The sequence below is a fragment of the Colobus angolensis genome, unplaced genomic scaffold (assembly GCF_000951035.1).
Source record: "Colobus angolensis palliatus isolate OR3802 unplaced genomic scaffold, Cang.pa_1.0 Scaffold31, whole genome shotgun sequence".
Taxonomy (NCBI): Eukaryota; Metazoa; Chordata; class Mammalia; order Primates; family Cercopithecidae; genus Colobus; species Colobus angolensis.
The window spans coordinates 6,569,129-6,591,941 of record NW_012116377.1 but is presented as its reverse complement, the minus strand read 5'-3'; the positions used below and the strand labels follow the sequence as shown (position 1 = coordinate 6,591,941).

At 47.3% G+C, this 22,813-nt stretch overlaps 1 protein-coding gene across 2 annotated transcripts in view; it reads left to right on the top strand.

The window, feature by feature from the left end:
• Window positions 1-22,813, top strand: part of CHCHD6 (coiled-coil-helix-coiled-coil-helix domain containing 6) — a 253,556-nt gene that overhangs the window by 193,509 nt on the left and 37,234 nt on the right. For both annotated transcript variants that reach the window (XM_011950742.1, XM_011950743.1), the window contains exon 6: window positions 14,462-14,532. In XM_011950742.1, coding sequence (XP_011806132.1) covers window positions 14,462-14,532 — 71 coding nt within the window. The remainder of the gene's footprint in view (window positions 1-14,461; window positions 14,533-22,813) is intronic.

Here is a 22,813-nt window from a genome sequence, read left to right as displayed (position 1 = left end):
GTGCTGCTGAATCCGGTTTGCCAGTATTTTATTGAGGATTTTTGCATCGATGTTCATCAGGGATATTGGTCTAAAATTCTCTTTTTTTGTTGTGGAAGACCAGATCTTAACCCTAGCCTTTTTACTTCCTACCTTTATGTCCTGGGCAGGTCAGTTGACTTTTCTGAGCCTGGCGTATATCGCCTGTCAAATGGAGTGACACCTACCTTTCCAGTGTTGTGAGAATCAAAGGAGGCACTGTTTGTAAGTCACTCAACTTTCTGCGTTAGGCCATTCTTGCATTGCTATAAAGAAATACCTGAGGCTGGGTAATTAATAAAGAAAAGAGGTTTAATTGGCTCACGGTTCTGCCGGCTGTACAGGAAGCACAGTGCTAGCATCTGTTTCTGGGAATACCTCAGGAAACTTCCAATCATGGCAGAAGGCGAATGGGGAGTAGGTGTCTCACATGGCTGGAGCAGGAGCAAGAGAGAAGGAAGGGAGATGTGACACACTTTTTTTTAGACAGAGTTTCACTCTTGTTGCCCAGGCTGAAGTGCAATGGTACGATCTCAGCTCACTGTAAACTCCGCCTCCCGGATTCAAGTGATTCTCCTGCCTCAGCCTCCCGAGTAGCTGGGATTACAGGCATGTGCCACCATGCCTGGCTAATTTTGTATTTTTAGCAGAGATGGGTTTTCTCCATGTTGGTCAGGCTGGTCTTGAACACCCGAACCAGGTGATCCGCCCATCTCAGCCTCCCAGAGTGCTGGGATTACAGGTGTGAGCCATGACGCCTGGCCAGGTGCGACACACTTTTAAAAAACTGGATCTTGCCTGACCTCACTCATCACCAAGGGGATGGCACTAAGCCATTCATGGGGGATCCACCTTCATGATGCAAACAGCCCCCAGGCCCCACCTCCAACACTGGGGAGATGTTGACGTGATATTTGGCAGGGACAGAGATCCGAAGTGTATCACCAGCACAGCACTTGGCACAGAGCAGGTGCTGAAACAGCTTCATAGGGGCAAGTGGTGATGCATACCGTCAGCTTCGAGAAGGAAAAGGCTAACTCTGACTAACTTACTGGCTAAGAAACATGTAACAGGAGACCCAGGGTGGTATAGCCTACATGGTCGGCTTCACCCATAAACTGCTCATTTCTCTGACTCTTAGTTTTGCCCTCCTCTGATAGGAGACGCTGTCTGTGTCTCAGAATTTCCTGGCAGTCGTCCTAAGTTTCACTCATCCTGACTGGACCACCTTAGTTACTCATCAGTCCTGTGGCCAGGGCACTGGAATGCACTAGTTGGCCTGACCTCAGTCGCATCCTGCCACCTGTGGATCTGGGGCTGTAGTCCACTTCCCTAGAAGTACATGGATTCCCCACGGGAGGTGGGAGCTATCAGAGAGGGAGAAAAGGAATGGATGCTAAAGAGGCCACCAACAGGAATTGACTCCAATGGAACCATCCAAATGCAGTCTAAGAGTGTCTCTGAAAGTATAATACGTATGATAAAGTCCTGCTCAGACTACATCTTAGATTTATATTTCATTCTGGAACATAGATCAGTTGAGGCTCTTTTCAAAGAGTGCAAGCAGGATTTGGGAAACATTTGAAATTATGCCATGTGAGGAAGGGTGGTGCTAGTAAGAGAAGACTCAACAGTGTCATGATAACTAGAGGGTCACGGTTCTCCTTTGTGACCACACGTGTGAAAGTGGTGCCAGTAGCTACTGTCACTTATTGAGTGCTTGTTGCACTGCCTGGCATTGTACTAAGCTTTCCTCCTGCATTGTCTAATCCTTTAGTATTCCTCTGAGGGAAGGAACAGATCTACTGGGTAGCTACTCCTACTGCCCTCATTTGTTAGATGAGGAAACAGGAACATGCAGGTTAAGTAATTCATCCTAAGGCATAAAACTAGTGAGTGGAGAATCCAGGATTTAAACTCAGGTCTCCAGTTTAAATTCCAGATTCCCTGACCTTACAACAATGATTCTCAACATAAGCTGCACATTAGAATATCTTGGGGGAGCTTCTGTAATATACTGATGCCTAAGGCACACCCTAGACCAGTAATCAGGGTCTCTGTGGTATGGGGTGGGCTCAGGCAGAACGTGTAACAGCGGCTCAGGTATTGCCACTGCACAGCCAGGGTTGGGGACTGCTGGCCTAGAGTCGAGGGCCACAGCATGGCTGTCTTCCAGAGCCCAGTGGGAACTGCAGATACATGAAGGATAGAAGGACTCTTAGGAAGAGGAGAGCAAGACCCAACCAAGGACATTCATATTTTAAAAAAATCAATGTAGGCTGGGTGCGGTGGCTCAAGCCTGTAATCCCAGCACTTTGGGAGGCTGAGGTGGGTGGATCACGAGGTCAGGAAATTGAGACCATCCTGGCTAACATGGTGAAACCCCGTCTCTACTAAAAATACAAAAAAAGTAGCTGGGCATGGTGGCAGGTGCCTGTAGTCACAGCTACTCAGGAGGCTGAGGCAGTAGAATGGCGTGAACCCAGGAGGCAGAGGTTGCAGTGAGCTGAGATCATGCCACTGCACTCCAGCCTGGGTGACAGAGCAAGACTGTATCTTAAAAAAAAAAAAAAAAAATCACTGTAGTGCTTGGAACCAAGACCCCTAGAGGCCTCCCTTCTGCACACCCAGTGCTCCTCAGAGCTCACACACGTGGACCACCTGCAGGCTTGTAAAAAGCAGGTGTGGAGAAGGGTCTGAGAGATTCTGCATTTGCAACAGGCTTCCTGGCCGTGTTGGTGCTGCTGGCATGGAAGACATCTTTTGAGTAGCAAGGCTGTATACTGCCATACTGCCAAAGACTGAGCAGGCAGAAATTAAGTCAGGAGTCGGTGGTGAGTTTCCTGTGAAGGGAGGTCAGGAGGCATGCTTGTAGCTGCCTGCCTGGGGGCACGGCCATCTCCTCGGGGTATTCTGAGGGGAACTGGGGCCTGCTCTCAGGAGTGTGGCTGGCCACTGTCAGGAGGGTTGAGCATCTCCAACACTGAGAAACGCTGAGTGCAGTGCCTTGTCCAGCCTTCCCTCCACACTCTACCTGAAAGCGGAACTCTAGGATCAGCACAAAGAGCAGAAGCATCTGTTAATGCCTGCTTGGCCCAAATGCACAGTGTCTGTAGATCTGATGCAGAGAACCACCCCCGCCTTCAGTCTGAGCAGCCGCACTGGATCCTTAGGGCATAACGTCCCTTAACCCTGGAATTCCCTCCCAACCTTGGATTTCCCAGATTTTGGGTTGTCCTTGGATTTTTTTACTCTTCTACTCTGTTGCAGAGAATCATAGCGATCCACAACCATCAAGACCCTGTACAATCTTATTCAGGGGTCAGATCACTAGGAAGTAGCAGAATCAGAATTAAAATTCGTGTCCCTTAATTTTAAAAAATATGTCTGTTGTGCTATGCATTTTGTTTTCAAACTCTTTAGATATTCATTTAGTCGAATATGTTTTTGCAAATGTAAAAACCAACCATCCAGCAGCACCAAGGCGTGGCTGGCTGCCTAGCCTTTGTGCAGATAGTGATGCCACCCAGCTGGACGGCCCTGCCTCCTCCCACACCCTGCCAGTGGAGTGATTACGGCAGTAGATTTCCTTGTCGATCCTGTTTACTCCAAGCACACTGTGGCATTCCCTCCTTGTCTGCCCTCACATGGCTTCTGTCCTAGGTTAAATGCTGTTCTGTACTTTGCAGCCGTTTGAAGCTCTCTACCTTCCTTTCTACTTTAAAACCCTCTCCCTGAACTCAGGTTGGCTCCAGGGGATCCCATCCTCATCTGCAGGCCCTGGGTCTAGGTAGGATGAGATTTACCTTTCACATACCATAGCATAATTTTAAAAATTTGTTTTTGCACATCGCTTTAAATGGAACTTTGATCTTGTGCCTTTAACTGTTGATCAGGCATTTCTTCCATGAAGTTTTTCTTGAATAATCCCATTCCTCTGAACACTTTTTCTGTTATCTTATATACCAAAACACAAACCCTTCCCTCATACTGTCTCCTACGGGGACAGTGTCACAGAGCTGCCTCTCACCCCTGGTTAGTTCCTCCTCTTACAAATCACTGGGTAGATTTGGTTAGCCCTGTAGTCTTCAAAAATTCCTGTGTGTGCCCTTTCCAGGAAACTATAGGCTAAAGCCCTTTGTATGTGTCTCCTCTGGGGCTCTCCTGCCAAAGTCCACCAAAGAGGTGGGTCATTCCCACCCAGACTCTTGTCTTGGCCACTTGCAGTGAGAAATATCTCTGGGATGACACTCAGCACTCCCCCAAAGGCTGATGGCTGCTGTTTAGTATTCAGTGTGAATCACCTTGTTAAAAAGCCTGTGCGGCTATTGCTAATTAACACAGCTTTATGCTTATCTGTAGCTTTACTCTTTGCAAAGTCTGTGTGTGTGTGTGAGTGTATACATACATATATACACACAACTACATGCAGCAGCAGCATATGCACACCACAGTAATGACTGAAATGATAGATTCAGCCACAGACCCAGAAGAGGCATGGTCTAGAACACTCGGCTGTAAGCCTTGGACTCCGCATCATGGCACCAACAGAGAGAGAGTGACATAGAGGGATCTTTTCTCTTCCTTCTCACGAATGCCAGTACTTCTGGGAGGGTCTCACCTAAAGCCACTCTCACGAACACTCTAATTAGCAGTTTACACTGTAGCAAGGTTTAGATGGCAGCCAACCAGCTGCGTTAAGAAATAGGACATGGAATAGATATCCTAGAACGAGGTGCCTAGAAGGGGAAGGGTAGGGTGCCCTGGTGGAGGAGGGAAGGGGCTTGAGCTAGGAAGTGAGGTGTTGAGGCATGGCTTTTAGGACTGCCTCTGCTGCCTCCAGGAGGCTAGGCCGGAGGCGGGAGCAGTGGACTTGAGTACCTTAAGCTAGAGGTCATGAGGGCAGAACAGTCTGGAATGTGTCACATCCAGAATGAGCCAAGAAACAGCACCTTCATTCATATTTTAAGCAGGCATCTGTCAGACCCATGGTTGGCCAAGCATTAAGCCATCAAGGTAAAAAACTGACTCTGAGCCCATTCAGGTCCCAGTCTAAGCCAGGGAGACAGGCATGTCAGCAGATGATTGCAGTGGGAAATGCCGCTGAAAAGTGTCTTGGTACAGCACACTGGGAAGGAAATGATTAGTTTTGCCTGGGAGAAGAATGACATTGTTCAGCAGAGATGACCTGGTTGTTGGGTCTCAAAGCATGAACAGGAGTTTCTCGGGTAGACAGGGAAGAATTAGCAGAGGAAAGAACATCTAGAACATCATGGAGGCTTGGAAACAGCAAGGCGTTACTGGAGAAGTGCAGTCCCCCATGGGGACAGTGCCAAGATTATTTACCAGAGAGGGCCCGACCTCACAGGGGGCATCTTGGATGTCATGCTGCAGGCAAGGGGAACCGTGCAAGTTCTCAGCTGAGAGCTGTAGAGGAGGGTTGTCCCTATAGCCGCAGTCAGGGGATGGAGCAGAAGGGTGGCCAGGATGGTGGGGGTGTGAGATGCATCCTTGTGTTTGTCCACTCATAAGATGATAAAGACTGAATGAAAGCAGTGACAGGGAACAGAAAGGGAAGGAGTCTGGTGACAAGCAAGGAGATAGGGTTCTCTGAATTTGGTTGCAGCCTGAGATAGGGACCCATGGAATAGGAAGCAGTGGTGAATGACAGGTAGCCCTCCAGGAGCTGGATAGCTAGTGGTATTCAGTACTTCAAGAACTGCAGGAATCAGGGACATGATGCGAGAACCAAGAGATGAGGGCATGTAACAGGAGAGTTCTGGAAGGAGAATGACTGGCAGAGGGAAAGAGGAAATACGAGTGGGATCAGATCATTGATGGAGCACAGTTCTGACGAGGGCCAAGCCTTCCTGAGTAGACGCTGTACAGACGCCATCAGATCTGCGTCTTAGACTCCAGCCCGTCCTCAGCACCTCACTCCCACTCCAGCTGCTCTCTTGACTTCCCTACCCATTGTCTCCTCTACGTTTCAAACTTAGCAGGTCCAAGCCTGTGGTGTTGTCTCATTCTGAACTGCCACTAGTGGAGATGGTGTTCCACACTTCCTCAGCTAATGACCCACCCGTCTCTCTGGGCCACTGCAGCCGCCTCCGGGCTTCCAGGGTGACGGCCGCTTCCACTCTTTCTTCCCAGTCAACGCCATTACATGGCAGCCAGCAGTCCTTCCAGAATGGACATCAGATGGGGTCTTTTCCCTGATTAAGCCCAGTGGCTCCCTACCGACTCTGGAATGGGCTCTGTGGCTTGAGGCCCAACCCTACTGGCCCTCCCTGCATCTGTGCCTCACGCCCTCCAACACCTTCCGACTGCGCTCATCTTGCTACTTTACACTGGGGGTAGTCTCATCCCAGACTTTTCCCAGTCTTGACTTCTCTTGTTCACATCATTCAGACTTCTGCCCAGTGTCAGCCGGGGGTGCGGGAGGGAGAAGCCTTCCCTAGCCAATCATTTAAAACAATACCCCTACCTTGTTGCTCCTTTTCACTTTATTTAGCCTGCTGTGGTTTTGTTTTTTTTCCCCTCCATATCCAGAGTGTTGGCTCTGTGAAGGCAAGGACTTCACCTCTCTTGGTTCCTGCTGTGCTCAGTCTGTTTGCATTTATTATTCACTGGATCCTCAGCACTCCTGAAAGCTAGGTAGACATTTTTCTCCCTGGACCAATGAAGAAGCACATTCAGGGAAGGGGGGGCCATCATCCATGTCACAGTAGATGCTGGAACAAAGAACCCAGATGGCTGGTGGGCATCTCTTCTGAGGGTGTAGGGGCTATGGGTGTGGGCAGAGGCATGCCTGGCCCTGGTGGAAAGTGCTGGGGGTATGTATGCCCAGCGGCAGCTGCTATTGTCTCTTGGGTGGAAACGAAGTCATCTGACGATGGGAATTCAGAGGTAATGGGTAGAGTTGAGATAGCTAAGAAGGGGAATGGGCAAAGATGGCAACCTAGGGTCTCAGGAATTACAAGTTACATGGAAGGTTCAGTTGAGCTGACTTTGCATTGACTCCAGTCAAGGCAGATCTCTGAATCTCTTCAGGGTCTGTGTACGCTTGTTTTGGGTAAGTGAAGAGCAAGTCAGGAAAGAGGGGTCTCCCTCTCCAGATGACAGCACAGTAGGGCATAGCCGACTAGCCTCATAAGTTTGCCAAGTACCAGATGTGCAGCCACTTAACAAAATTAAAATTCTCATTCATTCATTCATTGGATGGGTAGCTGACTGCATGTCCTGAGCTTTTAATTTTTTATATTGATTATTTGGACCTTTTTAAAAAGATTTGTGTTCATTTCTCACTTACTTGTGGTTTTTACTATTTTCACATCAGAAACTCTTTCTCCGAATCCTGAATATGTTTATTTTCTTCACTTCCCTTAAAATGTAACGTTCCTGTGGATTTTGAGAAGCTTTGGATAATTAGGCTGTTAAGTTCCAAATCTCACCAGATGACCAGCGTTTGGCCATGTTGACAGCATCTTGGCATAGGGCTCTCCTGTCTTCAATCTGTTCCTCTCAGATTTCTGGGATTTACTTGCATTGTCAACCCTTGGCCCTTTTCCCACCTGCACTAATTTTGCTGGGAATCTCTCCCTTGCTCTGGGCAGCAGGATCCTAGGCTGCACATTTTTCTACATGGAACCATGTGCTGGCATCTGCATGGCCTTTGGTTTGTTATTTTTCTTCCCAAGGGACAGCTTGGTAGAATAGAAGGCTTGACACTGTGTGGAAAGCCACCAGGCCTGTCCTCGGATCCTGTTGTTTTGCTTGAAGTTTTGACACCCAGAGTAGGACCCTTTGCCTTGCTGAACCTCGGTTTCTTCATCTGTCAAAGGGGTGGTATTTCTTACCATGAAATACTGCTTTTAGCTTGCCAGGAGTTGACCTGTTGGAAAGTCTCTGCTTCAGTGCCTGGCCTGAGGAGGGCTTTCGAACCTTGTGAGTGGATATATCCCTGTTTGATTGAAGTTTTGAATACATTGCTAGCGGGAGCAGAGCATAGTCAGTGACTGTTGGCTCCTGCATTCTCCCAAAGCATTTGGAGAAATGTTCTCACTTTGTGGGAAAGGTTCCAGGTTCCAGATTCTCACTCCCTCCCAGCCATCTTGGCCCCACCCTCAGCCTCCTCTGTGCTTTGGTCGGATTCTGTGCTACCCTCAGCTGGCTTCCACCCCAGCCTATCAGCTCCCCTAGAGCAGGGCCTCCTGGCACAGAGTGGGAATAGTGGGAATCAGCAAACTTTCTTGATTAACTCTATAAATGACTAGGTCCTGATCATCTTTTCAGATATTCTCAAGTGGGATTATCTTCTAGGATTTTCTGTAGTGGTTCTGACCCCTATGTCCATTTACTCAACTTTATATTGAGGGCCTGCTGTCTGCCAGGCACTGTTATAGGCTCTGGGGATAGGTTAGTGAACAAAACAAGCTAAAGTCCCTATCTGTGTGGAGTTTACATCCCCAAGGAGACTTCACTCTTCTGATACTCTCAGATCTCTCTTCCAAATATATATTATACTTGATTGGTTTTTATGCATTTGAGTAGGAGAGGTTTAGTTATTAAAACATGTATTGAATATTTACTTTGTGCCAGGCACTGTTCTAAGCATTTTATACGCATTTTCATTCGATTCCCACAAAACTGCAGAAAGGAAGTTCTGTCATTGTTGTCATTTTACAGATAAGAAGCTGAAGAAACAGACCCAGAGGTCTTGACCCTTGCCTGTGGTTACACACCCGGAAGAGGTGGGTCCTGACCCTGCACAGGCAGTCTGACCATGGTGTGCACACGTTGCTGCTGCCCTGTGCTGCCGCTCTGTTCTTGGACTGCTCCTGAGACCTTGGTTCTTTCTTTGCTATTAGCCGTAAATCCTCAAGTGTTGTAACCCTTTTAGGCTCTTTCTCTCCTATGGCGCCCAGCGTAGCCTGTGCACGCCGTAGGCTGTGAATGACTGCTCTTAACTCGGGAGGTGGGTGGGGGGTGTCTTTCAGGGCTCCGGTTCAAAAGTTGCTCTCCCCAACCTCCACAGATTAGACTCTGTTGTCTTCACATCTGTGATTACACACACCTTAATGCACTGGTCCCATGCTGCTCTACAGTTATGGGGCTTCCCCTCAGACCTCGGCCCCATGTCCTCCTCCCTCCCGCCCTGCACCTGGATTCTGGCTTTGGGGCAGGGGCTGCCAGGTGATCTCTTCTGCTCAGATATATTTTGTCATCTTCTCCTCCCTGGCCTCCTCACCATGCTTCCCTCACCCTCACCCTTGCTTTTGATCTCACAGATCCAGGCCCTTGGAGAAATCAGACAGTATGAAATATGAAAACTGCTCGGGAAGTAATTGAAGAAACACTGTGACTTTGGAAACCCATGGAGATAACACTCACACCTTCTTACTCACGTTATTTAATTTTTAATGGCACATTTAATTAATGGAGGTCAGGCCTCCTGCTTTCAGATGTGCATGTGGGGCAGCTGGAGGAGGAGGAGGGGCAGCTGTTTACAGGACAGAGGAAAAGACTGCAAATTTGGGAAACGAAAGAGTCCGACGGGAAAGAAAATCACCCAGAAATAATAGTCCCTGGTCACTGGGTGCTAATTAATGTGTGAGAATTCGGTAGAGTGCACTTCAGAGAAGTTTCCCGATGTCTCTCAGTGGGCAGCAGGGCTCCTTTATAGGCACAATCACGCTGCCTTCCCAGGCACTGTGCTGCAGGGTTCCAGGAGCTCTCTAGAACTGATGGCCTAGCTAGGGAGAGCTGGACGCCATCGTCCACACAGCTGCCAGAATGTTCTTTTAAAAACACAGATCAGCTCTGTGTTTTTAAACACAGAGGTCAGTAGGTCAGTAGATCAGTAGGTCACGCCTATAATCCCAAAACTTTGGGAGGCCAAAGCAGGCAGATCACTTGAGCCCAGGAGTTTGAGACCAGCCTGGCCAACATGGCGAAACCCCCTCTCTATAAAAAATACAAAAATTAGCTGGGCAGGATGGTGCATGCCTGTGGTCCCAGCTACTGGGGTGGCTCTGAGGTGGAGAGATAGCTTGAGCCCAGAGGTCGAAGTTACAGTGGGCTATGATCAACCACGGCCCTCCAGCCAGGAGTGAGGCCCTGCCTCAGGAAAAAAAAAAAAAATCTTCCCTGCCCCTCCATCACTGAAAAAGGAAAGCCTTCTTCACCCTCATTGCCCATGAGGTGCAGTCCAAGCTTTTGAGCCTGCAGCTGGTGTCCTCCACGTCCCCTTCTGGCCATTGCCCTATGCCTCTGCAGCAGCAGTGGCGTCTCTTGCCCTATACACTGTGGCAGTATGTGGCACATACTGTGTGCAGCCTGTGGCAGCCCCAGGCTCCTCGCACTACTGCCTGTGTTCAGGAGACCTCCCTCTCATTTGGCTCATTTCTGCTCATCCTTTAAAATTCATTAAAATGGATATACTCTTTGACCCAAGAATTTGACTTCTACAATGTTCCCTACAGATATACTTAGACACAAAGTTCTAGATGCCAAGATGTTCCTCTTAGCTTTGTTTATAATAGTAGAAGACTAGAAACGACCTCTGTACAAGGATTGGTAGCTGCTTGAGTGATACTCGAGGGATGATACTACAAAGTATTCATTCCTACTACTAAGTGCTGGTCAGCCAGAGTGGGTGAGGTCTCTGAGGATCAGTGGAAAGATGAGGTGTGGCACATCGTGTCTGCTGCAGTCCAGTGAGTGTCAGGAACAAGTGGGGCACATGTGTGTGCTCACACACACTGAGGGCTGAGTCCAGACTGGCCAAGAGGCTCACTGTTCACTGCATACCCTCCATGCTTTCCACTTTTGTTTTTTAAAACCATGTGTAAGTATTTTTCAAAAACATTCTTTAGTGTAAATAAAAAAGATTAAGCCTCAGTTAGGTATTGGCTCCCAGGAAATCAGTCTGACCCATGGTTTCTGCCAGGCTGCCCTTTCAGGTGCCCCACAGCACCTGGGATGATTGGCTGAGTGCCCCATTGTAATTATGCCACCATCTCAGAGCTCCACGAGGCCAGGGAGCAAGCCACACTTGTCTCAGAACCCTCTGGCACTTGGCGGGTTCTCAGTATGCACGTTGGTAGTGTCCAGTCCTTCTAGATGCCCTGACCTGGTGATTGGTTGAGGAGTCCACAGAGTGCCCTGCCTCCCCAGAAGAGGGAGTCTGGGTCCATTCTAGCAGCCTTGGAAAGGCCTGATGGATGAGCAGCTTTGTGAACACAGGAAGCCGGCTCGGTACTCCCAAGTTGTGAACCGGAGACCTTCGAGTGCCAAGGGAGCTGCGGTTGTGAGGACATCCGTCCCTGTAGGTCTGCTCAGGCAGATTAGATGAGGGGGGTAGGCAGGTCAGGACAGGACAGGATGGGGAATTTCTCTGAGTCATTCTGAGGAACAATAGAGGAAGCTGCAGCAGGGTAATCACTGCCACTTCTTGGCCTGTGGGTACTTCCTGTGACAAATCAAGTTGACCACATGTTCAAACTGAGCTTGCAATCAAACCCAAGCGCTATCCAAATTCACCAGAGGCAGGCTATTTCTGGCAGTACGGCATCTTGAGCATAGTCTCTGAGTGTCTCCTGAGGCCCACAGCGGGCCGAGCCCATCCGGGCCAAGGATTCGCTCTCTGAGAAGGTCGGCAACAGGTGCCTGGGCCTGCAGGATGGTGACCTGACACTCAGGAGTCCTGTGGGCACAGCCATAGGAAGAAGGGTTTGGCTCAAAGAGAAGGCCTGAGCCATGAGGTTGTTTTGTGGGAAAGGAAGTAGGCCAGGATGAATTGTGGGGGGCGGGGCTTAGGATGAGGCATATTTTAGCTCTGGAAAGTTCAGTGGCTGTGGTGGGCTGAGGTGGATGCTGTGTGCCAAACTGTCTCTCCGCTAACTGCAGGCTGGGTGATGCCCTGTGTTGCTGTTAAGAGAAGTGACTTACCCAGAGAACACCACCAGCATATGCCAAAGCACAAATCAAAATGTGGGTCTGTGGTCCATGCCGTCTCCTGATGAGGTCTCATGAAGGGGAACTTCAGACGGAGCTAAGCGATCCCCACCCAGGCTGTGGCAGAAGGGCATTTGCATGGAGTGGGAGGGAGGCCCGAAGTTGTTATGTCTCTGTCCCTATCGCCTCGCCCAGGACAGGCAGTGCTGGTGAATACTAGACTGGTCGAGGCAAAGACATAATCTCTCATTTGAATGTGAGGGCTCTAGAGAGAACACTGGAGCCCCCTTGCTGGGCATTTTGGCAGCAGCTGGCTATGGTGGGAGGAGAACCTGTATTTACTTCGTGCCTGCTCTGTGCCAGGAGGGTTGGCATTTCCCAGCTGGCATTCCTGGTAGCCATAGAGGGAGGCATCCATTATCTCCTTGGCTCAGAAGCAAGGAGCAACGAGGTGACTTGCCTAAGCTCACCAGGCAGTGGAGGGTAAAAGGCCCAGAAGTGGCCCCCAGGCCTCCCTGACTCCCCCAGCCCAGCTCAGGTCAGAATGCCAGCACCTGGTGTTTCTTCCTCATCCCGTGAGCCAAGTGCTCTTCCCCAGGGGCTCATCTTCCACATTTGCCTCCCAGTCAGCATTTCTCTGAGGCCACAATGCAGCAGGGGAATCCTTGGGGTAAGACTAGAGGGGTGCCTGGTTTCCATCTGGACCTGCCTTCCATGCCCTATAGCCTTAGAGGTGGGGGTCCATCCCTGCCTCAGTTACCTTCCCTGCAGAAGGCTGAGGGGGTCCATGGTGCACAGGAAGTGCTTTCTCTGAGTGGCTCTGCCCCTGCGCACCTCTCACTTCCTGTCTGCCCAGCTTCAGCCAGGCTAGCTGTGTGCCTAGTGGGCAGAGAGAGCCAAGCTGAAGTCCTACAAATGTGCAAGGCAATGCAGCTCTAAAGTTCCTTCACTGCCACACAAGCGTGTTTCAGGGACTGACTGATCTGTGCCTGCATTAGGTACCTGAGGCCTGAAGCTCCCATTTGCTCATCTGTAGAACAGGGATAATCATGCTGCCCGTATGAGCTTTTTTTTTTTTTTTTTTTTTTGGAGTTTCACTCTTGTTGCCCAGGCTGAAGTGCAGTGGCTATCTCGGCTCACTGTAACCTCCACCTCCCAGGTTCAAGTGATTCTCATGCCTCAGCCTCCAAAGTAGCTGGGATTACAGGCACCCACCACCACACCCAGCTAATTTTTTATTTTTAGTAGAGATGAGGTTTTGCCATGTTGGCCAGGCTGGTCTTGAACTCCTGACCTCAGGTGATCCACCCACTTCAGCCTCCCAAAGTGCCCGTGTGAGGCTTTGAGGAGTAGATGTGGTTGTGTCTGCAAAAGATCTGACCTCAAGCCAACTCCACGTGACATCTGCTGCGCCTTCCTCATCCGCATTGGGGAGGTCTGACCACGGGCCCTGCCCCACCTGTTTCATTTCTGAAACTGCTTCCTCATGAGTCAGCCCAAGACTGGCCTTCTCCCTGCTGCCTACATGTCCACATGTGGGCTTCACCACACTCCCACCTGGAGCACGGCGGGAGGCTGCTAGCGTATGTGTTAATGTCCATCTCCCCTCAGAACATGCGAAGGTGCTGGAGCTTCACAAAGAAAGGAAGATGTGGGCCTGGGCCTTTGTGGCCTGGAGCAGCTCGCCTCTGAGGCACAGCAAAGTTCCATAACCTACCCAGAGCCACACGGTGGTGGCACCAGGGCTTAGACCCAGCTGTGTTTTGCCCCCAGACCTGGGCCTTCCCTCCACAAACCTGGGTCTGTAGGTGCACACGTAATGGGTGATCTCAGGACAAATTAAGTGTGTGCCTGTGGATGCTCCCCTCAACAATCTGGACGGGTGGTTGCTGTTCCGATGAGTAGGGTGGTCAGGGTAGGCAGCAGAGTGTGTCCCAGACTGGGAATCCAGACACCTGGGTTGTTGTCCTGACACTGCCCCGTTTCTCTGTGACTTTGGACAAGTCATTTCACCTCTCTGGGAAGGGAAGTCTACCTGTAAAATAGGGGTTGGACCAGATCAAGACTGAGCAATTTTTTTCTTTAAAGGTAGTAAGTATTTTAAGCTTTGTAGTCCATGTAGTCTCTATCATAGCTGTAGCACAGAAGCAGCCACAGATAATACGTGAACAAATGAGCGTGGCTGTGTGCCCGTAAAACCTTATTCACAAAAACAGGTGGCAGGCCGGATTTTGCTCGTGAATCGTGGTTTGCTAACCCCTGAGCTAGAGGATCTCGTAACGCACTTGCAGCCATTGCTACTCTAGGATTCTGTAGCGGTGGCCATGCGTGGTGGAGCTGGAACCCAAGCTGTGGATTAATCACCAGTCGGCTTTGATGCCGGTCAAGAAATTAGCATCTGTCAACTTCTAATGTGGTTGCATCCCGTGAGGGAGCAGAGGGAAATTTCAGTCTTTGGTAACCAGTTCTGTTTTTCTCCTTGTAGAATGCTGAGATGTATAAACTGTCTTCACAGCAATTCCATGAGGCAGCTTCGAAGATGGAGAGCACAATAAAGTAAGAATATGTTTATTATTCTTTGTAAACTTGGCCCACATTTGTAAAAATTCCCACATGTAGCTCGAAACCTGCCACCACCTGCCTAATTTCAAGTTTCCCTAATAATACACACAACCATCTGTTCCTCAGCTCCCTCACCTGGATCTGAGGTAGCCATTGGTCATCTGTAATTGGCCAAATTAGCACTCAGTTCTTATCTAGCTCCTTGGCAAATTGGAGTGGGGCTGGGGTAGACTTGCAGAGTTATTTTCAGGGCCCAGTGTCTGGTGAGCAGGGGCTCTTTTCCTTGTGTGGCTAGCTGAGGAACTGGCCATCAGGCCCCAGAAGGAGTTGGGGCAGGGGTTCTGCTGGCTTCTCTCCCCTCTGACTGTGAAGGGGTTTTCAGGGGAAGGTGTCCCCTCTCAGTGCTTCCTGTGCCTGGTACTGGTACAGTACCAGGTACTGTAATCCCAGTGTACCCTGTGCGCACTCTTGCTCGGGGTGGCCCACACTTCATGCCTAGAGGATCTGAGGCCCAGAGAGCTGCTGGCTTGCTCAGATCACACAGTCCTAAGTGCCAGCATTCTGTCCCCTGTCTGTGGTGCTCCTGTACTGTCCATTGAGGACTCGGGAGCAGGGAGGTGCTCACAGTGTGCCCAGTACCAATGTGGCTCTACTCAGTCAATAGTACAGTTCCCTGGAAGGTCAGAAAGTGATCCTTGCTGGAAGGAATTGGGTCTTATGGGTTCTCTGTGTGAAGTTGGTCTCTATGGACCTGAGAGACCTTCATAAATTAGCCAAGGGGCTGCCACCAACTCCATCCACTCCCTGGGAAGGCTGCTTCCTCCCAAGAGTGAATTGGGGCAATTCACCCGGCAGCCCTCAGGGCACAGAATTGTGAGCAGTGAGTCTGGCCTCATGAGAAAGAAGTGTCAGAGACAGGTTTGCATGATACTTGTAAAAACAGCTGTGCAGAGAACTGTGAGGAGCGAGAAGGACAGTGGGGACAGACGAACAGTCAATATAGTTCCAAAGGCACAGAATAGGACAGGCAACAATGTAGGCTAATTTTGGGATCTTTTTTGAGACAGGGTCTCACTCTGTGGTCCAGGCTGGAGTGTAGTGGTGCAATCATGGCGCAATGCAGCCTTGACTGAGTAGCTGAGACCACAGGTGTGTGCCACGCCCAGCTAATTTTTGTATTTTTTGTAGAGATGGGATTTCACCATGTTGCCCAGGCTTAGTGTAGGGGTTTTCTTCTTGAACACTAGACACCTAAAGCTCATGGGGATACTATATATTGTGGCAGAGCCATTTAAGAATGTGTTTGGGGAAGAGAAAATAATTATCTTGAAATTTTGCTAGACGTGGTGGCTCACACCTGTAATCCCAGCACTTTGGGAGGCTGAGGTGCACAGATCCCCTGAGGTCAAGAGTTTGAGATCAGCCTGGCCAGCATGGTGAAACCCCATCTCTCCTAAAAATACGAAAATTAGCTGGATGTGGTGGCACATGCCTGTAATCCCAGCTACTTGGGAGGCTGAGGTGGAAGAATCACTTGAACCTGGGAGGTGGAGATTGCGTGAGCTAAGATCATGCCACTACATTCCAGCCTGGGCAACAGAGCGAGACTCCATCTCCAAAAAAAAAAAAAAAAGGAAGATCACTTATCCTGAAATTTCAAGTCCTGTAGCAATACTAGGAGCCTGGGAGGAAGAGAATCTTCCAATAGGCAGATAGAGACAAGGACAGGTGTTGAGATAGAAGCACAGCCCTGCTGATGCTGGGACCACACAGAGCCTGAGTGAGTGAGCACTAAGGCTGCCTGCATCTAGGAGTTGGAGGGTGCTGCACTGCCCTGCAGGGTGTGAGCCACCCCCCACACAGACAGCCTGCCCCCACTGATGGCCAGCCCTCGACCTGTTTCTAAAAGGTTTCCCCTGGTATGTCCTCTTCATCTGGGGCTGAGAAATACCTGGAATCACAGAACATTGAGAAGGAGAGCTGTGGTGGCAGCCACATCAAAAAGGCTGATGAGTGACAGCTGCAGCATGGATGTGATCCCTGGAGGTGGGCCAGGCCACAGCTGCTGCCCCTTCTCTTACCCAAGCAGCTTCTTTCAGGGCCAACGGCCCCTCTCTTTTTACCTGGAGCCAGGACCCACCTACCAAGGAGAAGATGCACTGGGGGAGAAGCTAGGCAGCTTTCTGTAGATAACCATAATGTTTGTCACCTGCCAAGTGGCCCACCATCATTGGGCAGCCCCTTTGTGAATTTGGCTTTATTGTCATAGCCTTTCTCATCCTCATATCCCCCGAAGGCAAGGTGGGATGGATGTGAATGTATTTTTAATCTGAGTGAAGCATAAGGGTTTTTTGTGTGTTTGTTTACAGCATCCCTTGATAATAATTACCACTATTTACAAGCAGTAAGTACTCTGTAAGGCATTTCAACTCCATTCTATATTTACTCTTGTTAGTTTCACATACAAGTGAAGGGTCTGGAGAGGTCAAATAACTCATTTTGTCCATGGTCACAGCTAGTTCTGTGACAGGGCTGGAGTTGCTCCTCCTTTGTTTGCCTTTGCATCATTGCTGTCCCTTGCAGGCCCTACCTGGATGTAAGATGGGAGCAGGGTGGAACTCTCAGAGCCTGCCTGGGTTTTGGACTCCGACCAGGGCTCAGACCTCAGCCCCACCCCTTAGCAAGTGACTTCACTTCTACAGGCCCCCGTTTCCTCACCTACAAAACAAACAGGGCACACTCTTTAATCTTTAAGTGATAATTAAGCAAGATTCCACATAGAAAGTTGACCTAGGATGTCAACAACTGTTGTTGATATTAGTGTGACTGTTTGCTAAGGACTAAATGTTTTGTCTCTCCAGAACTCATATGTTGAAACCTCACTCCCAATGTGATGATATTAGGAGGTGGGGCCCCTGCAAGGTGGTTAGATCAGGAGAGTGGAGGCTTCGTGAGTGGGATTCATGCCCTTATAAAAGGGACTCCAGAAAGCTCCCTTTCCTTTTCTACCATGCTGAGGACACAGAGAAGACACCATCTGCGAACCAGAAAGTGGCCCTCACCAGACGTCAGATCTGCCAGTGCCTAGATCTTAGACTTCTCAGCCTCCAGAACTGTGAGGAATAAACATCTACTGTTGATAAGCTGCCCAGTCTCTATAGTACTCTATTATAGCAGCCTGAATGGGCTAAGATACTGTTAATAACGGCAGTCATTTTAGTCACTATTTTATAGCACCTAGCTTGGTATACAGTAGAACACATTTGATATATAAATTGAGTTTATAAAAACACTTTTCCTTTTCCCAAATATAGTAAACAGGAAACAGTATACAGTTAGAAATTATTTAACTTAAACATCAAGAGAAATGTTTGAGATATTTCCTGGATTAACAAATATTGTAAATTACGTCATAAATGTCATAGAAATAAATGTCAACTGCTGATAGCAGTAATATTGAGGAGTTTTCTTCCAAGACCATGGAGTATCTTTTAACAACTTTGAGTAAACTGTTTGCTTAGATGGTAAACTAGATGTCCGTGTATTCATTCATTCATTTAATACACATGTATAAAGTGCCTGCTGTTTGCCAGACACCATGCTAGGCCCTGGGGACACAGTGATGAACAGGACAGCTGCAGTCCCTGCCAGCAAGGAGCTTATAACATTTGGAGAATGACAAACAATGTTTTAAAATTAATTGCACAACAAGCAGTTAGTTACCCAATTAACTGATTATAGCAATGAGTGCCATGAAAGAAAGAGTCTAAATTAGAAAGAACATGTCACATGGTAGGAAAAAGCATTTTAAACAGAAGGATTAGTATGTGCAAAGGCCCTGAGACAAGAAGCAATTTAACTTATTGAAGGAATTGAAAAAAGGCCAGTATGTCTGGAGAGTAATGAATGAGAAGAGAGAAAAAGAGGAAGCTCCAAGAAGTGAGCATGAGCCAGACCATGCAGAACTTTGTAACCATAGTAGGAATTTTAACTTGATCCTTAGGGCAGTGAAATTACCTTTTTCAAAGCTTTATTTATCTTCTAATGTATGCATTTAAGGATACAAATTTCTCTATAAATACAGCTTTAGCTATAAGTTTTGATATATTTTTAGTATGAATCAGTTAAAATTTTTCCAGTTTTCATTCTGATTTCTTCTTTACTTATAGGTTATTTCAAAGTATATTGTTTAATTTCCAAACACTTAGGGGTTTTCTAGTTACCTTTTTTATAATTGGTTTCTGTTTAATTCTTCTGTGATTAGAGAACATACTCTAAATTCTTTGAAAATTTTTGAAAGTTGATTTATGGTCCAGTATATTATGTGCTTTGGTAAACTGTCCATGTACATTTAAAAAGAACGTATATTCTGTCAGTAGATGTAGTGTTCTGTATTGTCAGTTAGGTTAAGTTGGTTAGTCATGTTCAAATTTTCTGTATTTTTAATGACTTACAGATTTATTGTTTTTTTCTGACACTTTCCTTCTGAGTAAATTTTTTTTTACTATTTCTTTTCTCTTTCTTTCTTTTCTTTCTTTTTTTTTGACAAGGTCTCACTCTGTCACCCAGGCTGTAGTACAGTAGCATGATCACAGCTTACTGCAGCCTCAACCCCCTGGGCTCAAGAGATTCTCCCACCTCAGCCTCTTGAGTAGCTAGGACCACAGGTGTGCACCACCAGACTCGGCTAACTTTTTTAATTTTTAGTAGAGAAAGGGTTTCACTATGTTGTCTAGGCTGGTCTTGAACTCCTGGCTTATGTGATCTTCCTGCCTCAGACTCCAAAAGTGCTGGGATTATAGGCAGGAGCCACTGCATGTGGCTGGCCTTCATTATTTTTTTTTTTTAGTGTATCTTTTCTGATAGAAGTTCTATTTTTAATTATATGTAAATACCTTTTTCACCTTCACTTTGAAAAATATAGCAGTCATTTCTTTCAGCTCTTTGAAGATATCTTTACATTCTCCTTTGTTGTTGATTTTGTTGTCATTCCTTTACTTCTTTTTTCTCTGTTTTTAACATTTTCTGTCTTTGGTTTTACTAAGCTGTACCTAGTTACAGATTTTCTTTATTCTTTTTGGGATTCAGGTCTTGAAGTTTGACATCTTTTTCTCAGTTTTGGAAATCTCTTACCATTATCTCTTCAAATAACACTCTCCTCTATTTTATCTTTCCTCTTTCCTGAAGTTATATATATTACTATCTCATATGTCTCTTGTTCTTTTTTTTGTTTGTTTTTCCTCATTTAAAAAAAAATTTCCATGCTGTAGTTGGAGTTCTCCTTATTGGTCTTTTAGTTCATGGATTCTCTTTATTGTGTCAAGTGTGCTTTAAATCTATTGCATTCAGAATTTCAGTTACTAAATGTTTTTCATTCTAAAACTTCCATTTGCTTTGCTTTTTTTTTTTTTTTTTTTAAGATTCCCAGTCTCTGGTGAAATTCTACCTTTTGCTCTCTATTTTCTTGAACATATTAGTTACAGTTGTTTTAAAATCATCGGAGGGTCTATTTCTGTTGCCTTTTTTTTTTCTTGTAGTCCTATTTATTTGTATGTCTGTTAAGTCTTGATTGAGTGCCAGAAATTGTCTGGAAAGATGACAGAGGTCCTCTGTGATACGACCTTCCCCAGAGATGCCTAGGATGTGGGTTTCAAGGGTCCCTCTTTCTTGGTGAGCTCTAAACCACTATTTTTGTCTTCTCAGCTCTGTGAGACTTCTGAAAACTCCACTCTTTCAGTGACTTCTTTTAGTTAGCTTCTTAGCTTCTTGCCTGAGTAGCTCAAGAATTTGATAAATGTTTTAAAAGAAGAAAACCACTGAGTATTGTCTCACTGTTTTGTAGCTCCCTTCTCTCTGGAATCCTGGTACCGTAAGTCCTAGCTGCCCGGGCAGCCTCCACAGGAGCATTACCTCCCTATCATCCTGTGAGACTGCCGAGAGCCTCCACAGCTTTTCTTGCCTTTCAGCTGAAGCTATTTGCCTGACATTCAGCCTGTCTTCCTGATCCAAGAATGGGCAGAAACTTTGAGGGGGAAAGTGGCTCTAATAACAAACACTTACCTCTCCACAGTTCCCTTCACTTCATAGTCTTGGACCTCAAGTCTTAATTGCATTGGTCCTTAGATGCCTTCACACAGATTTTTTGTATTCCAACTTAATTTCTTTTTCCCTCAGGGGAGAGCATAGGCCTTTCACAAGCTGCTCCATTGTAGCTGGAACCAGAAGTCCTAACTGAGTTTTTGAGGAATGACTAGAGTTTGTCAAGCAGTAAAGGGCCACCCCAGGTAAAGGAAACTAAAATCCTAAAGCCAGACCCTGTTCGTTTTAGCAGCATAAGGCATCAAAGACACGGGTGACTCTCCCGATTTGTCCTGGGACACCAACCTGTACTGAGGCCTGGATCAAGCCCATCATATGTCAAGATCTCAGAAGACTCCTGCCTCAGGGCCAACAGGGAGCTCTCCACCGAAGAGGAGAGTTGATGGCAAGGCTAACAGTCACAGACTAGGGCCTCTTGTTTTGGAAGAATCCTATTGTTAAGACAGAAGTGAATATTCAAAGTGTGTATGTACACCCCCGCCCACCCACCTCACAGCAGCACAGAAGGCAGAATAGTTCAGATTTTCTGAAGGAAGAGATTAAGACCCCAGGGAACCTCCTGCATTTATTGTGTCACATCTATTTTTTATGACAACCTTCAGTCTGCTTCCCGTGGGATTCATTCAGAATCTGTCTTGGCTTCTCCTTGTCAGGAAACTTGTACAGTCCTCCCTGGCCCCACAGAGAGCCAGCCCTCAAAGAGGTTAGAACAACTGAGTTGAAGGAAGAAGGTTATTAACTATTTCCTGAAACTGAACCATTGTGCTCCAAGGACTTTGATCCAGAGAGGCCTGATTAATGTGGATGTGGCAGTCTTGGGACTTGCTAGAGCAGAGCTGCTGTTGTGTACTTTCACCTGCACTTGGAAGACAGGACTTAGTCAACTCTGGGAGAGGCTTTAGGGCTTTAGGACCCACCTGAGAGGATGAATTGTTTCTAGGCACCGGAGCTTCCCCAGTTTGCATTTATTTAGTGAGCTAATGATAGATAACCTATTAAAACAGTGGTCATTTATTTAAACCCCAAAGAAAATGGCATTCTAAACGTTCTTTAATCCAGATAACATTCGTCTTAGCCTGAATTTAAAAGATGTTACTATATCTCACTTCCCTATGTAGAGAACCTTAGATGACCTTTTAAAGGAAATGTTTTCTATGCAGAAATTTACTGAGATGTGCGGCTTAATCTGATGGACCTGGCTCTTTGAGAAGTTAAATCAAAACCTGTTGAATACATTCATTCAACAAATCAAAATTTAGTTAATTTCTTATTTGAAAAACTTTTACTGAGCATCATCACGTGCCAGCAACTGTGCTTGGCACGTATACTGTACCGTTTCCTAGCTTCACAAGAAGCTCAGGTGGCAGAGGCCATTATTATTACCATTCTGCGGATGTGGAAATGAAGGTAAGTTCATTGACCTCTCAGACTCAGTTTCCTGGTCTGTAAAACACGGACGATGGTGGTGCCTACTTCTGTCAGCTTCTTATGAAGACCAGATAAATATGATAATCCAGATTTGCTTACAGACACACCCCAGGGAGAGGCAGATGGGATTTGAACCCAGGTGTGGATGAATCTCACCTTGCTCTTTTCTGCTGTACTGAGATATGTATCTCTAGAATGTACAAGATGGGGGCATTCAGCTGCTTGCTGCTTACCTGACTGCCTGGCTGTCCCAGTGCTGGCTGTGCCCTTCCCTGAATTTCAGCCCACCACATTGTGTGTGTGTGTGTGTGTGTGTGTGTGTGTGTGTGTGTGTGTGTGTGTGGGTGTTTACCCGTGCTTGTTTCCTAAGCTGTGGCAAATTATGCAGGCATTTACTCCCATGCCAGTGCTTACAGAGTTCTGCCACCTTTGTAACAAGGAAAACAAAGATGCATGGAGAGAGAGTTGACCAACAGAGGTTAGTGTTTGTGTAGCATATGGGAATGGAAAGTCAAAACCAAAGACACCTGGTGACAATTTTCTCTCAAGACCACACCTCAGCTGGTTCTGTGGGTGGTGGTGAACCACCATCACTGGTGGCATTGTGGGTGTGATAAAGAGACTGCTTTTGTCTTGTGCCCAGGGCAGATGTCACACATGGACCCCAGTGGTCTGCTGAACCTGGATGGGGACTTGAGATCCTTCTTGCTGCTGCACTGTAGCAGCTGGTCTCAGCCATGTGGGGCTG